Source organism: Tachyglossus aculeatus, chromosome X1 (assembly GCF_015852505.1).
Source record: "Tachyglossus aculeatus isolate mTacAcu1 chromosome X1, mTacAcu1.pri, whole genome shotgun sequence".
Lineage (NCBI taxonomy): Eukaryota > Metazoa > Chordata > Mammalia > Monotremata > Tachyglossidae > Tachyglossus > Tachyglossus aculeatus.
Window position 1 is genome coordinate 82,820,301 of NC_052101.1, and position 16,559 is coordinate 82,836,859.

The 16,559-nt window shown below is 43.5% G+C and overlaps 1 protein-coding gene across 1 annotated transcript in view; it reads left to right on the forward strand.

Moving 5' to 3' along the window:
- NUP210 (nucleoporin 210) overlaps positions 1–6,608 on the forward strand; it is a 154,105-nt gene extending 147,497 nt beyond the window's left edge. The window contains exons 36-40 of the mRNA XM_038740819.1: positions 1,598–1,848; positions 3,194–3,410; positions 4,188–4,283; positions 4,374–4,457; positions 5,525–6,608. Of these exons, the coding sequence (XP_038596747.1) occupies positions 1,598–1,848; positions 3,194–3,410; positions 4,188–4,283; positions 4,374–4,457; positions 5,525–5,625 (749 nt within the window). The 3' untranslated portion in view covers positions 5,626–6,608. The remainder of the gene's footprint in view (positions 1–1,597; positions 1,849–3,193; positions 3,411–4,187; positions 4,284–4,373; positions 4,458–5,524) is intronic.
- Positions 6,609–16,559: the final 9,951 nt, after the last annotated feature.

Sequence of the window (16,559 nt, forward strand, 5' to 3'; positions counted from 1 at the left end):
TTCCTCTCCAAACTCCTTGAGTAAGTTGTCTACACGTGCTGCCTCCACTTCCTCTCCTCCAGTTCTCTCCTTGACTCCCTCCAATCTCATTTCTTCCCCCTTCACTTCATGGAGATTACCCTCTCTAAGGACACCAAGGTCCTCCTCCGGGCAAATCCAATGGCCTCTACTCCATCCTAATCCTCCTCAAACTCTCAGCTGCTTTTGACACTGACAACCACCCCCTGCTTGAGGAAATATGTAATCTTGGCTTCAGTGAAACCATCCTCTCCTGGTTCTTCTATTTCTCTGACTGCTCCTTCTCAGCCCCTTTCACAGACTTCTTCTCTGCCTCCCACCCTCTAACTGTGCCTCAGTTCTGGGACCCTGTCTATTCTCCATCTACACCCAGTCACTTGGAGAACTCATTTGGTCCCATGGCTTTAACCACCAGCTATATGCAGATGATTCTCCAATCTACCACTCCAGCCCTGATCTCTCTCCTCTGCAATCTCATATTTCCTCCTTCCTTCAAGACATCTCTACTTAGATGTCCCACCAGCATCTCAAATGTAACATGTGTAAAACAGAACTCCTCATATTCCCACTCAAATCATGTCCTGATACAGACTTTCCTATCACTGTAGACAACAGCACCATCTTTCCTGTCTCACAAGTGCATAACGGCAGTATCCTCAACTCATCTCCCTCATCCAATCCACATATTAAGTCTGTCACCTAGATTCTTAAAGGTTTTCCAATATCACCCATCAGTCCAGGGACCTTGCTGCTTTATTCGCTCCCTCTTCAGCCATGTTCTTTCCACCAGCATGGTTCCTTCCAGCCTTCCCAAAGTGGAAGTGGGTGTCCTGTTGACATTTTTCCCTGGTGGAAAAGCTCTTGACTGCCTGTCACCCTGATCTTTTAAGCCCTATCTTTAATCAGACCTCCTGGTCCAGTTCTTCACTGCCTTTGGCTGGTCCTCCAGCAATGTCATCAGATTACAAAGGTTCCAACCTCAATTGCTTTCTCACATCTGTGAATATGCAAATAGCTTACTCTCTGCCATTAAGCCTACTATCGTTTTCCCAGATTGGGATCCCAGGGTTCCAGGACTCTTTTCAAATTGGAAATTTTGTTATTTTTCTTTATGGTATTTGTTAAGCACTTACTAAGTGTCAAACACTGTTCTAAGCACTTGAGTAGATACAAGTTAATCAAGGTGGACATAGTCTCTTTTCCTGCACGGGGCTCACAATCGAAGTAGGAGAGAGAACGGGTACTGAATCCCCATTTTGCAGTTGAGGAACCTGAGGCCCAGAGAAGTTAAGTGACTTGCCAAAGGTCACACAGCAGACAAGTGGTGGAGTCAGGATTAGAACCCAGGTCCTTCCTACTCCCAGGCCTGTGCTCTTTTTATAGGCCACATGGAGTTGGATGTTTACTGTTCACATATGCTAGAGTTATCATACAGCCAAAGAGAAAATTGGTCTCCAAAGGCTTGACCAGCCAAATACATCCTTGTTCCAATGGCTTGTGGATTTGAATACTGAAATGTGCACTGTGTGGAGAAGGTCAGCAGGCATGGTTCACGTGGTAGAAATTCTTCTCGTTTTAGGTCAGTACACTTGTTCTGTCACAATGCACAGACTGACAGATAAGCAACTCAAACATCTCAGCATGAAGAAAACAGCTCTCACTGTCACAGCCTCCATCCCAGGCACCCACTTCTCTGGAGAACAGATCAGTGCAGAAGTGCCATTCAATCCTGGATTTTATGCTGATCAGACTGAAATCCTTTTAAGCAACCATTACACAAGCTCGGATGTCAAAATATTTGGAGCCACGGAAATTCTTGAAAACCTAGAGGTGAGAGTGCTTCCTGCAGTGTGCTGGTTTCTGATCCTGGATATTTTCTCTCAGTCCCCATGATTTTTAAAGGAAACTTTTGATTAAAGCATATAAGTGAGGATGGGGAGGAGAAATTTCTCTTTCACTACAACTTTAAATTTGAAGAAAGAAGCATTCATAATAATGTCATCTGTAAACGTTAGGCCTGGATCTGTCTCTCTTTTTCTGGATCCTTAACCTTTAAGCCTAGATTACTGTGCCTGCTTTCAGACAAGATGTACTTTATAAGGGGAGAGAATTTCAACGTATGTGTCACTGACATATTATTTTCAATTTCTTGGCCTACAACTGATCAGTTCTCCCCTTGCCAAAATGAAGCACTAATGAAGAATCTAGGTGCAAAAGAAAGTGCAGGCCCCAAAATTGAATTATTATTAGTGGAATTTGGTTGGACCTGAGTTATTCAGATTGCCTGCCTGCCTGGTCCAAATTCCCTCAGTAACCTTTACTTCACTTGTGCTGTGAAGACCTGGCTGAGGGGGGGGTGAGTTTTTTCAGTCAGCAGATAACCAGCGTCATCTTTGTAGCTTGGTGCTGGTGAAAGTCACAGTGTTATGCGGTCCCTAGGTGCTCAATTCATACTGTCTGCCTTGGTTTCCTGAGCATCACTTTTCCATTTTGTGGGTCAGCAGTCAAATGCCTCATAAACAGCTGCTACTGATGCCCTCAAAAGCAAGGCACTGGAAATACAAGGTGTCATTTTGAGGGCTTGGTACAGTATCTCCTATTTAAAAGCAAATCCCAGCTGGAACATGTAATTTAAGATGGAATGTGATCCAGTTGATCACTGGCTGGAGCTGTGGTTACTCTTTGTCTTTTTCATTTTTCCCTTTGCCCATAGCTCTTACCACAAGCAGAGTTCTGAAAATGCTGAGGCAAAGAATTAACTACCAGTGACAGAGGGTTATGAAAGTCTTAGCACCAGAGAGGTGCCACCTATTAGGAATATGGAGGACATTTCCAATTGTGAACTGAGATTTTCTTGGGTGATGTTTATTATTGAATGGGCTTTGTTTTAAACGATTCTTTATTGGAGCCCATTGATATTATCCAATCTTTTCTTTAAAGATATGTAAATACTGAGGGTGTAAAGGCCTCCTTGGATCTGCTACTCAGCTTTGTTGCCTTTTTACTTGGGTCTGTTTAGAAAATCTTCTGGACATTCTGGATTGGATGAAAAATGACCAAGTGTGTGTGAGAACTGTCCTTGCAGAACGTGTCCCTGTTCATTATGCAGTAAATCATTTCATGCACCAGTTATGCTTATAGCAGTTCTTCCTCTGAAGAAGTCTTTGTGTTACAGGTGAAATCTGGGTCACCTATGGTGGTTGCCTTTGCCAAAGAGAAGTCCTATGGATTGCCTAGCTTTGTCACCTACACAGTCAGCATGTCAGACCCCACAATCACCAGCCAGGGATCCCTATCCGCTCTGCTAACCATCTCCAGCCCAATGACAGACCAATCCATCACTATTCCCGTCACGATGATTTATGTGGCGGAGAAACATGGACCAGGGCAGCGTAAGTTTTGCTTGTGAGGAGCCACGTTGCCTCCTTGGGCTTTGGGTTGCTGGGATTGAGTTGGGGGAGTGGGGAGAAGGTTTCAATCAGTGATCATTTTCCAAGCAAAACCAGACACTTGAGTTGTCCTGTCAGTCTAAGCCTGCACTGAGCCATTCATTCAGAAGCTGGACAGTTTTAGAGAGTGTTTAGTTACACTCGAGGGAACTGAGCACGTATATATTTCCTGAAAATCGAAACTCTGTTCATTATTTTCCTACAGAGGTTGTAGAGGTTGTATCCCCATCCCGGGTCCTGCTGGCTATAGCACTGGTCTATCGGAAACTAATACATTCTCATTCTCTCTCCCTCTCCCTCCTCTCTCCCTCTTCCCCCCTTTTTCTCTCTCCCCTACTTTCTCTTCTCCCCCCTCCTCTCTCTCTCCCTCCTTCCCTCTCTCAGCCTTGTTTGTAGTTAATCTACCCCATGTCTTAGCATTTTCAAAACTGATTAGCATTTCTAGGCTCTGGTAACAATTTATGTGGCAGCTCAATCTATTCTCAGCAATCGTTGACTAGCACATTTTGAACAATATATTGGAAAAGACCTTGGTAATCTGAGTAAATCAAGCTATTTAAATGAGGAGCATTAGTCAACCCTAAAATTAAATATCCAGAAGTATTTAAAATGAAATACAAAGAGAATGGTGAAGAAGAGAGTCCTTTTCATGTAGGTGAAGGAGATAGGGAACTATTTATAACCCAGTGCAGTTTCTCTTCTTTCTATTTGATCCTACAGAAGGAGCTGGTCTATTCCAACACTTCCTTGATTCCTATCAAGTAATGTTCTTCACGCTTTTTGCCCTGCTGGCTGGGACAGCTGTTATGATCATAGGTAAAGGAGTAATATATTTCCCCAACTTTACATTTTGTTTCCCTACGTGACTTAAATTCCAACCCTGACAAGTTGTTTTATGTCTTCCAGCCTACCATGCCATTTTCTCCCCCAAGGAACGCAATCTGCATCCAGCTTTCACCCCCAGAACAAGCCCCCAACTGAGTCCAAATAGTAAGTAGCTGTTCCCTGAGTTACAAATGACCAGAAGAGTTACACGGAACCTCGCAGCTAGAGTGGTGTTCTTCAGATGTGCTGGGAGCAAGAGGGATGAGCAACTTCATTAGGCTTCTGCATTCACATTTAACACTTTTGAAGAATTGTACAAAACCTAAGGCTCAATTTTGCCATCAGCCTCATGCCTAGGGTTTCCCATGACAATATTTCCAACTTCAAGGCAGCTGGTTCAATTTCATTGTCCCTTATGGCTAGAAAGCATAATTCTTTAAATGAAGTTACTCTATTCAGATTTCACCGACCAAACTTGAGCTAGTCTCACACCTCATCTGAACTTTTTTTTTAGCATGTGCCAGGCAGTGCAATAAGCACTGGGGTAGATACAAGCTAATCAGGTTGGGCACAGTCCATGCCCTCCATTGGGCTCACAATCTTAGCTCCCATTTTACAGATGAAATAACTAAGGCACAGAGAAGTTAAGTGACTTGCCCAAGGTGTCACAGGAGACAAGTGGCATTGTCAGAATTAGAACCCAGGCCCTCTGGCTCCTAGACCTGTGCTCTATACACTAGGCCACACTGCTTCTCTATCTTATTGTTTAGTATTGAGAAATTCTGGAGCAGAGTGAGTAAGACAAAGGAAATTCCCGTTACTGGACAGTTGTTTTGTGTATGGGATAAGCATCGCAGCAATAAAAAAAGAAAAACAGATCACCGCACACAGTCCAGGCAAGTGTTCTGCACAATACAATGTGTGTTATTTATGTACCCTAGGCTTTTGTGCGTTAACCAAGTCTGGGTGGTGATAACTCATTTTTATTTACGTTAGCAAAATTCCTGTGTGTACTTCATAAATGCCCCATCATTACATTAATTCATATTCCTTATGTGAGGATGTAGAAAAGTCTTCAGATTTTCATTTAGCAAAATTGGATCAGATAACCTATGAAGTATCCAACTCATTAAACTTTCAACCCAGCTTTCTTTTAGCTGGTTGCAGCAATGATAATTTGATTTGATTTGATTGCCCCTCCTGACATTTCCTCTCTTCTCTTCTAATTACAGGTTTTGCTGTTTCATCTTCAACTTCTTTCAGCCCTCAGTCGCCCAGCAAAAGAAACAGCCCTCCTTCCAGGCTCTGGAGCCCTGATTATGCGTTACATTAGAATCTGATGAAAGGAATCAAACACAAAGAGAAATTATTTCCCGGTAAAACATCAAGTGACTTTAGTGCCTTTACTAATAATAAAATAAATGAGTTCACACTGGAGAAATTTCAGCAAGACTTGAGTCATGCCCTAATGCTGAATCAGATGGAAGTCAATTTTTTAAAATATAATTTAGTGTGCGATTGGAGTTTTTCTAATGCATAGTTTTCTTTGCAATTTTTCTGAAGTTTCTTTTAGTACTAGAAAATATATAAATATATGCCTTAGTCTTCTGTTTCATGCCCAATTGTTCAAGGGTTTCTGGTCGACAGGAGTCTTTTCTCATCTGCGCTAAAATAGCTATCCCACATGCTTTAAGCAATTAGAAGCTATTTGGGAGTGATTGGTAGAGCATCTTTATGGAAGAGGGGCTGGTGGGGGGGTTCACTTTTTCATCCTGTGAAAAATCATTTCCCCTTAGTATGTCTTTTAAATAAGGGAAATCGTGAATGGGACAAAATGTGAAGGTCATATGTCTTGAAAGTCTGAATTTTTCTTTTGCGTTCCAAATAATCGTATCAGGAAGACTCAGGAATGTACTACAATGACTAGTGCTATTAATGTTTCAGCTTTACAATGTGATTTTAGATGTTTAATTTAACAGTTAAAATTGGAAATGTTAAGGAAACTGTGAAAAGAATCTCTCTATTTTGTTGCATTTCTCCTCCCTCTTCCCCCGCCCCGCAAAAAAAATATATATTTTTGTGACATTTTGGTATAGTTGCAGCCTGTTGCCTTGTTGTAGCAATCGTGAATATGTCGGAGAGTGAACATAGTTTACCCTCTGTAAGGGCAGGGATATTTTTGGAATTGTTAATTGTTCTGAGTGAAATATTCTTCATCCAAAACAGGAGCATTTTTATAGGTGCTGATTTGTTCTGTTTAAGCACAATGACATGGGCATTTCTGTTCATAGTTTTAGAAATCTGAAGTACCTCAGCAGAAAATGAGCCTCAGTCCATTGCCACCATAAGTCCAAGACCACGTCAAAGTCTCTGTTTAGTGCAGCCCATTTCCCAGTAACATGTTTCAGGCAAACTCATCAGTTAGTTCAGCATCTCTTCCAAGGCACATACTTTCTTTAGGTGGTGTGATTGTTGAATGGGTCAGCCTGTGAACCATTTTGAGTTCTCCCAAGGAGAAATGGCTGGCCCAGCTTTCAAGGTGACACACTGAAAAACATAATGAGAGAAATGGTGCTGGTTGTGGGTTATTCGCCAGCAACAGTAGCAAAGTGCCCTCCAGGAGTTTGAAAAGTTAACTCAGGTGTGGAATTAACCCTCCACTGCCTTACCAGAATCACAATCTCAATTTGATGCTGGAGATGAGAATCTACAGATGAGGCATGGTTAATGGTTTCTAGAGTAGCAAGCTGGTGACAAGCACCGAAAATCGAGCCAAATGGTGCTTTTCTTCCAAAAGCTGAACATGTCTGTCATTTCACTGGGATCAGTAAAGTGTACTCCTCCTATGTCTCTGAGGAACATCACAAATCAATATGCAAGATGATTGTCAGCCTCCTTAGCTGTGATTACACATGTACATGGTCTGTTGTGAAACAAAGTTGTTTTTACCTTGTGTAATTGATCACTGGAAATGCGAATGATTTCCTCCTGTTCCTCTGGGTTTTTTTATATAATTTATTTTCTACAGCTTAAGGAAGAGAGAATTGTGCCTTGTATACTCGATTAGCTTGAAACTGACAACTTGGATGTGAATATGAACATTTCTACCTGTTTTATTTAATAAAGCTCTATAATATTCTTAAATGTCATGTTATCACTGCTGGTTCTTTGTACACCTCAGCTCACTGATTTCCAAAGCACAGATGTTTTGCCTCTTGCCAGTCTTTCATAGAGAGTTTAACAATTTTGCAAACCTCAAGGAAGAGGGTTGATGTTCAGTGTATGGCATTAGTCACAGAAGCTTCACCACATGCTAATTAAGTCCTTCAGAGTCAAAGCAGCATGGCCTAGTGAGTCTGGGCATTGGTCTGAGAGTCCAAGGACATGGGTTCTAGTCCCAGCTCTGCCACTTGCCTGCTGTGTGACCCTGGGTAAGTCACTTAACTTCTCCATGTCTCAGTTTCCTCATCTGTAAAATGGGAGTTTGGTACCTGTTAGTCCTCCTACTTAAACTGTAAGCTCCTTGTGGGCAGGGAAAGTGTGTATCACCTCTGTTACATTGTACTCTCAATCAGTCGATCGATCATGTTTATTGAGCGCTTACTGTGTGCAGAGCACTGTACTAAGCACTTGGGAGAATACAATATAACAGAGTTGGTAGACACATTCCCTACCCACAGGGAGCTTACAGTCTAGATGGGGAGACAGACTTTCAAATAAAGAAATTATGGATATGTACACAAGCGCTGTGAAGTTGAGGGTGCAAGGGCAATGAAGAAAAGTGTGGGAGAAGAGGAAATGAGGCTTTAGTCAGGTAAGAGCTCTTGGAGCAGATGTGCTTTTAATGAGGTTTTAAAAGTGGAGAGAGTGATTGTCGGTTATATATGAAGAGGGAGGGCATTCCAGGCCAAAGGCAGGACATGAGCAAGAGGTCAGCAGTGAGATAGATGAAATAGAGGCACAGTGAACACTTTTTGTGGTATTTGTTAAGAGTTTATTATGTATCAAACTCTGTATTAAGCAGGTTGGCATTAGAGGAGCAAAGTGTGTGGGCTGGGGTTAGTAAAGTGTTCTATACACAGTAATTGCTCAATAAATATGACTGATTGATTAATTGGACTGTGAGCCCTATGTGGGACAGAGACTGTGTCCAACCTGATTATCTTGTATCTACCGTAGTGTTTAGTACAGTGCTTGGCACATAGTAAATGCTTCACAAGTACCACAATTATTAAATCATTTAGAACCTTGTCCATATATCTCCCCAGTTTATCCTACAAGGTGGAATTTTGAGATATGTCAAACCTGTTAATTGTGCCTTTAGAGGGGAAGGTAGAAACAGCAGTAAGGATTAAACATCAAGAAAAAGATCCTTATTCTGTTTTCCACCATGAATGAGCTGCAGAACCCAGACCCCTCCTTCATTAAATGTGTCCTAGCTCACCCAGCCTCCTTTACGAATACTTGCCCCTAACCACTTTCTCAGCTTCAACCTTCTGGGAGGATTTCCTGGCTCATGCCCCCACTGGCTGAGGTAGCAGTACTGCTAAGGCCATGCAGGGGAAAGGGGGAAATGACATCAGAGTAACTTACAAAAGAAGGAAATATTTGGTTCTTCCCAAAGTTTTCTTAGGGGAGACACTAATCCTGATGATTTCCTCCACAGGTCTTAGAATGCTGCTGCCTCAGCAAGATTAGCCTTTATTTTGCCAGAAACATGCTCATGATTCTGTGTGGACATTTTCTGCCTGAGGATGATTTTTTTTTCTTCCCCTGTGGATGATCACTGGTGGTATTACCATCATGAGCATGTGAGAGATCTCATTTCAGTCTGCTAGCCTTCCAGTTCTGCACCCAGCAAAGTATGATCCCTGTTGTGCTCTGCCCCTTGTGCTGCAAACATGATCTGGTGCACTGGTGTGTGCCTTTTACCCCCCTGCCCCATAGGCTCCCTGGCTGATGGCAAGCGATTTCCAAGACAGCTTGTTAATGTCCATCAAGTCCCGGGAGGGTGGGCTGGAGGGGGCTGCCATTTCAGTTTGGATTCTGGGCAACAGGAGTGGCGCAGGGCAGAGGGCTGCTGCTGGTGCCGGCATCCCTGCCCCCTTTCATTCATTCATTCAAACGTATTTATTGAGTGCTTACTGTGAGCAAAACACTGTACTAAGCTCTTGGGAGAGTACAGTATAACAATAAACAGACACATTCCCTGATTCCCACATTCCTCCAATCAATGCAGCACTCCAGGTCTAAGGCCTTGTGCTGGATCCCAGATCATGCTCTGAGGGCCTGCTCTCATATAGCATTTGCTTTCCCCCTGCTTACTGTTACTGCTTCGGCTTGCCTCCCCTCCTACTACTTTTTCTCCAACAGGAGAAGGCAGCCAAGGCTATCTTAGTCCCTTGGCAGAGAATGCTCTCAGATTCCAGCGTGGCTCAGTGGAAAGAGCATGGGCTTGGGAGTCATAGGTCATGGGTTCAAATTCTGGCTTTGCCGCTTATCAGCTGTGTGACTTTGGGCAAGTCACTTAACTTCTCTGTGCCTCAGTTACCTCATCTTTAAAATGGGGATTAAGATTGTGAGCCCCACATGGGACAACCCGATCACCTTGTATCCCCCCCAGTGCTTAGAACAGTGCTTTGCACATAGTAAGCGCTTAACAAATACCAAAATTATTATTCCAGGACTGGATGGGGCAGGTGCTGAGGCTCCAGATGTACACTTCAGTATCTCCAGGAATGTGGCTAAAACTGGGTATGTACATCCTCATCACATCAACAGCAGTTAGTGTGCACCTACTCTGTGCAGTGCACTGTACTGGACACTTGGGAATGTATAATGGAAGCTATGTGGTGCCTGTTTTCGAGGCGCTGACAGTCGAATAAGCCCATGGAAATTAAATCATATTTACACACCCAAAGCCTGTGAGCCATGGGTTTGGCTGCCCCCCATTTGCTCCTTGGAGTTGGCACCTGTGGGCAAATGCCTTTTTTTATGTCTAGGACTCATCAGTGTAAGACCCCCTCCATTCATTTGTGGTTGGTCTCCTGAGAGTATAGATTGGAGGGTGCAGATCTAGGCTTTTAGGGAAACAAGGGGAAAGACAGTTGTACAGCGGTATTGTTGCAGAGGACATTCTTGGTCCACATTTTCCTCATCTTGACCATTTCCCTCCCATCATCCTCCCCACAGCCCACCTCCCACACACACACCTGGACCCTATTGCCATGGGAACATTTCTCCATCATTTGTGGAGGTATAATGGATTTGTGCAATCACCCCAGTCACATAACCTTCTCCCACTCACCTAAGCCACCTCAAAGGAAGCAGCATGGTGTAGTGGATAAAGCATGGGGCCTGGGAGTGGGAAGGACCCAGGGTTTATTCCCAGCTCTGCCACTTGTCTGCTGTGTGACCTTGGGCAAGTCACTTCACTTCTCTGTGCCTTAGTTCCCTCATCTGTAAAATGGGTATTAAGACTGTGAACTCTGTGTGGTATATGGACTGTTTCCAACATGATTGTATCTACCCCAGTGCTTAGTACAGTGTCTGGCACAAATACAATAAAAGAAATAACAAAGAACTCTACCACTGGCAGCAGAAAGGGAATGAAGGTTGTGAATTTTTGTTGTGTGCAGAGCATTATGCTAAGCACTTGGGAGAATACAGTATAACCGAGTTGGTAGACGTGTTCCCTGCCAACCACGAGCTTACAATCTAGAGGGGGAGACAGGCATTAATAGAAATAAATGAATTATGGATATTTACATAAGTGCCATCGGGCTGAGGGAGTGGCAAATACAGGGTGCAAATCCAAGTGCCAGGGCGACACAGAAGGGAGTGGGATAAGAGGCAATGAGGGCTTAATTGGGGAAGGCCTCTCAGGAGATGTGCTATTAATGTGGTTTTGAAGGCAGGTACAGTGATAGTCTGTCAGATATGAAGAGGGAAGGCATCTAGGCCAGAGGCAAAACATGGGAGAGAGGTTGGAGGCAAGATAAATGAGACCAAGGTACAATGAGTAGGTTGGCATTAGGGGAATCAAGTGTTGCGGGATGGGTTGTAGTAGGAAATCAGGGAGGCAAAGAAAGAGGGGGCAATGTGACTGAGTGCTTTAAAGTCGATGGTAAGAAGTTTCTGTCTGATACAGAGGACTTGGGGTTTGGAGAAACATGGACTGAACATTTTTGTAGAAAAATGATCCAGGCAGCAGGAGTGTACTGAAGTGGGGAGAGACAGGAAGCAGGGAGGTCAGCAATGAGGCTGATGCAGTAAATCAACGTGGGATAGGATAAGTGAATCTCCAGTGGCTGCCTGTCAACCTACGCATCAAGCAAAAACTCCTCACTCTCAACTTCAAGGCTCTCCATCACCTCGCCCCCTCCTACCTCACCTCCCTTCTCTCCTTCTACAGCCCAGCCCACACCCTCCACTTCTCTTCCTCTAACCTCCTCACTGTACCTCGTTCTCGCCTGTCCTGCCGTCAACCCCCTGGCCCATGTCCTCCCCCTGGCCTGGAATGCCCTACCTCCACACATCCACCAAGCTAGCTCTCTTACTCCCTTCAAAGCCCTACTGAGAACTCACCTCCTCCAAGAGGCCTTCCCAGACTGAACCCCCTTTTTCCTCTCTCCCTCCCCATCCCCTCCGCCCTACCTCCTTCCCCTCCCCACAGCACCTGTATATATGTTTGTACAGATTTATTACTCTATTTTACTTGTACATATTTACTATTCTATTTATTTTGTTAATGATGTGCATCTAGCTTCAATTCTATTTGTTCTGATGACTTGACAACTGTCCACATGTTTTGTTGTCTGTCTCCCCCTTCTAGACTGTGAGCCCATTGTTGAGTATGGACCATCTCTATATGTTGCCAACTTGTACTTCCCAAGCACTCAGTACAGTGCTCTGCACACAGTAAGCGCTCAATAAATATGATTGAATGAATGAATTAACATGGTAGCAGTTTGGATAGAGAGGAAGGTTGGATTTTAGTGATGTTGTGAAGGTGGAACCAACAGGATTTGGTGACCAATTGAATATGTGGGTTGAATGAGAGAGATGATTCAAGGATAATGCCAAGGTTACAGGCCTGTGAGACGGGGGGATGGAGGTGCTGTCTACAGTGATGGGAAAGTCAAGGGGAGGACAGTATTTGGGTGAGATTATAAGGAATTCAACATATATTGGAGTATCATTATGATTGTGAGGGCAGCCAGTTAGAGAAGCAGCATGGCCTAATAGAGAGAGTACAGGCCTGGGAGTCAGAAGGACCTGCGTTCTAATCCTGGCTCTGCCAATTGCTTGCTGTGAAACCTTGGGAAAATTACTTAACTTCTCTGTGCCTCAGTTTCCCCAACTGTAAAATATGGCTACCTGTTCTCCTACCTGGACTGTGAGCCCCTTGCAGGAAAAGGGACTGTGTCTGACCTAATTAATTTGTACCTACCCCAGTGCATAGAACAGTGTTTGACACATAGTAAGCACTTAACAAATACCATTGAAAAAAAATGGCAAGCTTAGTTTTATATACAGATTTAACATGAGAGGAAAATTAGAAATTGGAAATGGGCGATTCTTCTTTTTGAATATGTATGTAAGTCATCATAAAGTCTGAGCCAAGTTCATTCATTCAATAGTATTTATTGAGCACTTACCGTGTGCAGAGCACTGTACTAAGCACTTGATGTGACTTCTGTCATTGATTGAAGTGTTTTGCCAAGGCAAAGAGAATGTTGAACTCACTAGGCTGAGAATTTTTAATGTGTTGGGTCCAGCAAATATTCAAGTAATGGGTGAAAACGTGAATTTCACCAGTGTATGTTTATCGAAGAAACCATTGAAGAGTCACTCAAGAATGGAGAGGGAAAACCACTGTGATAGGTTTGTGTTTTAAAATCCAGTCCACAGTCTCAGTAAAGTGGTAGGTTAATCAGTTATCTGAATTATCCAGGCCAGAGCGAACAGACTGCTTACTAATGAAAAATGTGTTATCTGTACAATAGAAACAGAACATTAAGCCATAATAACAATAATATTTTGTAAGGACTTACTCTGTGTCAAGCACTGTACTAAACACTGGGGTAGGTGCAAGTTAATCAGGTTGGACACAGTCCCTGTCCCTTAATGGGCTCTGTCCAACTGTTTAAGAAGGAGGGAGAACACTGGGAAGCAGCCTGGCTTAGTGGAAAGAACACGGTCCTGGGAGTCAGAGGACCTGGGTTCTAATTCTGACTCTGCTACTTACCTCCTGAGTGATCTTGGGCAAGTCACTTAGTTTCTCCATGCCTCATTTTCCTGTTCTCCCTCCTATTTGGACTGTGGGGCCTTTATGGGACAGGGACTATGTGCCTGACTTGAATATCTTGTAGCTAACTCAGTGCTTATTACACTACTTGGAACATAGTGAGTCCTGAACAAATACCAAAATGATTTATATTGTTATTACTATTATTAGTAAGTATTTTATCCTCATTTTACAAATGAGGAAACTAAGGCACAAAGAAGTGAAGTGATTTGTCCAAGGTCACAGAGTAGGCAAGTGGGTACATGGTATTCTTGGAGGGGCTGTGTTTGAAGACAGATGCCAAAGATTTGACCACGGACTCTTTGGATAAGATATCATTTGTTTTGAGGGGACAAAAAATGAGCATCAGTTCCAAATTCAGGTCCATGTAGCCAATGCATTAGACTAAAGGTGGAGTGTGTGTGCAACTATGTGGAACAGGGACTGTGTCCAAATCAATTTCCTTGCATCCACCCCAGCGCTTAGTACAGTGCCTGGCTCATAATATTTCACAAATACCACAATTTTTATTATTATCATTATTATTATTATCCACTTTCCCCCTGCCCCTCACTCCCACCCCAACACACCCACTAAAGCACTAAAGTTCCCAACTGTAATGTTAAGGGAAAGAGTAAGATATTTGAGACGAAGATAGAAAAGAATAATAATAATAATAATAATAATTGTATTTGTTAAGCACTTAACTATGTGCCAGGCACTGTACTAAGCACTGGGGTGAATACAAGTAAATTGGGTTGGACATAGTGTCTGTCCCACATGGGGCTCACAGTCTCAATCCTCATTTTACAGATGAGGTAACTGAGGCACAGAGAAGTCAAATGACTTGTCCAAGGTCACACAGCAGATAAGTGGCAGAGCTGGGATTAGAACCCACGACCTCCTGACTCCCAGGCCCGTGCTCTATCCATTACACCATGCTGCTCTTCTGAATAAGCCCAGATGAGCTCCTCCTCTTCAGTTTTTGCCCTGAATGACTTCCAACCCATCTCTGGGCTGCTGCCATTGAAATTGTGGCCAATAATCCAGACTGCTAAATTTGTAAGCAGCATCAGGGCACTTGCTCCCCACACCTGCCAGTCACCCCAGCTAGCAGAGAAGATGAACTACTTTCCTATTTCCATCCCTCATTCCCAGGCCTCTTCACATGACTTCTACTTCGTTCTGAAAGACTTGCAGCAATCTCTTCGGCCCTGTTATGGCTGCAATTTAGACCCCCTCCAGCAGACTCAGCTTCCACCTGGCACTGCCACTTCTTCCAGGTAGACAAACCTGCCTTATATGCAGATTTGGGATCCCATGCCCCTAAAGCTCCAGGTAGCACAAGGCCAAATTTAAAGTGATGAATCGTATGGAACCCCAACCTGAACCTATGGACCTGGCAGTCAGAGGATCTAGGTTCTAATCCTGACTCCACCACTCATGTGCTGTGTGACCTTGGGCAAGTCTCTTCTTGGTACCTCAATTTCCTCATCTGTAAAATGGGGAGTCATTACCTGTTCTACTTTCTACTTAGGCTGTGAGCCCCATCTGGGACAGGGACCCTGTTGAGCCTGATTAATTTGTATCTACCCCAGCATGTAGGACAATACTGAACACTTGCCACATGTGTTGCTCCTCTACTGCCAGCTTGCTCACTGGGCCCCGGTCTTATCTATCTTGTCACTGAAAACTTTCCCACCAGACCACCACTCTCCCCACCTTCTAACCCTTATTAAAGTCACATCTCCAAGAGGCCTTCCTGGATTAAACTCTCTTTTTCCAGGCTCCCTCTCCCTTCTGTGTTATCTATGGACTTGGATCTGTGCCCTTTGGGCATTTGGTATTTGCCCCACCCTCAGCCTCTCAGCACTTATCTGCATATCTATTAATTATGTATTACAAATTATATATTTGTATCAATGTCTCTTTCCCCCTCTAGTTTATGGGCAGGGAGCTTGTCTACCAACTCTTGTATTGCACTTTCTTAAGCACTCAGTACAGTGCTCTGCATACAGTAAATCCCCAATAAATGCCATTGATGGATTGACACATAGTGAGTGCTTAACAAGTACCATTATCATCATCATTTGCAAGTAGTCAGGAGTTTCTTAGTCTCACCCAGTAGCTCTTTAAAATAACTAGCTGCTCTGTCCTACACAATTTAAAAGACAAGGGGATCACTTGTAATTTTCAGGGAGGCAGAGCGCGGGCCCTTAGAATAATAATGATAATAATAATAATCATCATCATCATCATTGTGGTATTTGTTAAAGGCTTACTATGTGATGATGATGATGATGATGGTATTTGTGAAGCACTGATTATGTGCTAAGCACTGTTCTAAGCACTGGGCCAAGCAGTGTACGAAGTGCTAGACTACATACAGTAAGCGCTCAGTAAATACGATTGAATGAATACAAGTTAATCAGGTCAGACACAATCCCAGTCCCACATGGGGCTCTCAGTCTACAGCATGGCTTAGTGGAAAGAGCAAGACCTTGGGAGTTGGAGGATGAGGGCTCTAATCCCAGCTCTGCCACTTATCTGCTGTGTGACCGGGGAAAGCCATTTAATTTGTCTATGCCTCAGTTACCTCATCTGTAAAATGGGGATTAAGACTGTGAGCCTCATGTGGGACAACCTGATTACCTTATATCTACCCCTGCGCTTAAACAGTTCTTGGCACATAGTAAATGCTTAACAAGTGCCGTTATTATTATTATTATTAAATAGGAGGGAGAACAGAGATTGAATCCCCATTTTACAGATGAGGAAACTGAAGCACCAAGAGGTTAAGTGATTTGCCCAAAGTCGCAAAGCAGGAAAGTGGCAGTGCCAGGATTGGAACTTAGGTCCTCTGACCCCAGTCCCATGCTCTATCCATTAGACCAATCAATCAATCAATCAATCATATTTATTGAGCACTTACTGTGTGCAGAGCACTGTACTAAGCGCTTGGGAAGTACAAGTTGGCA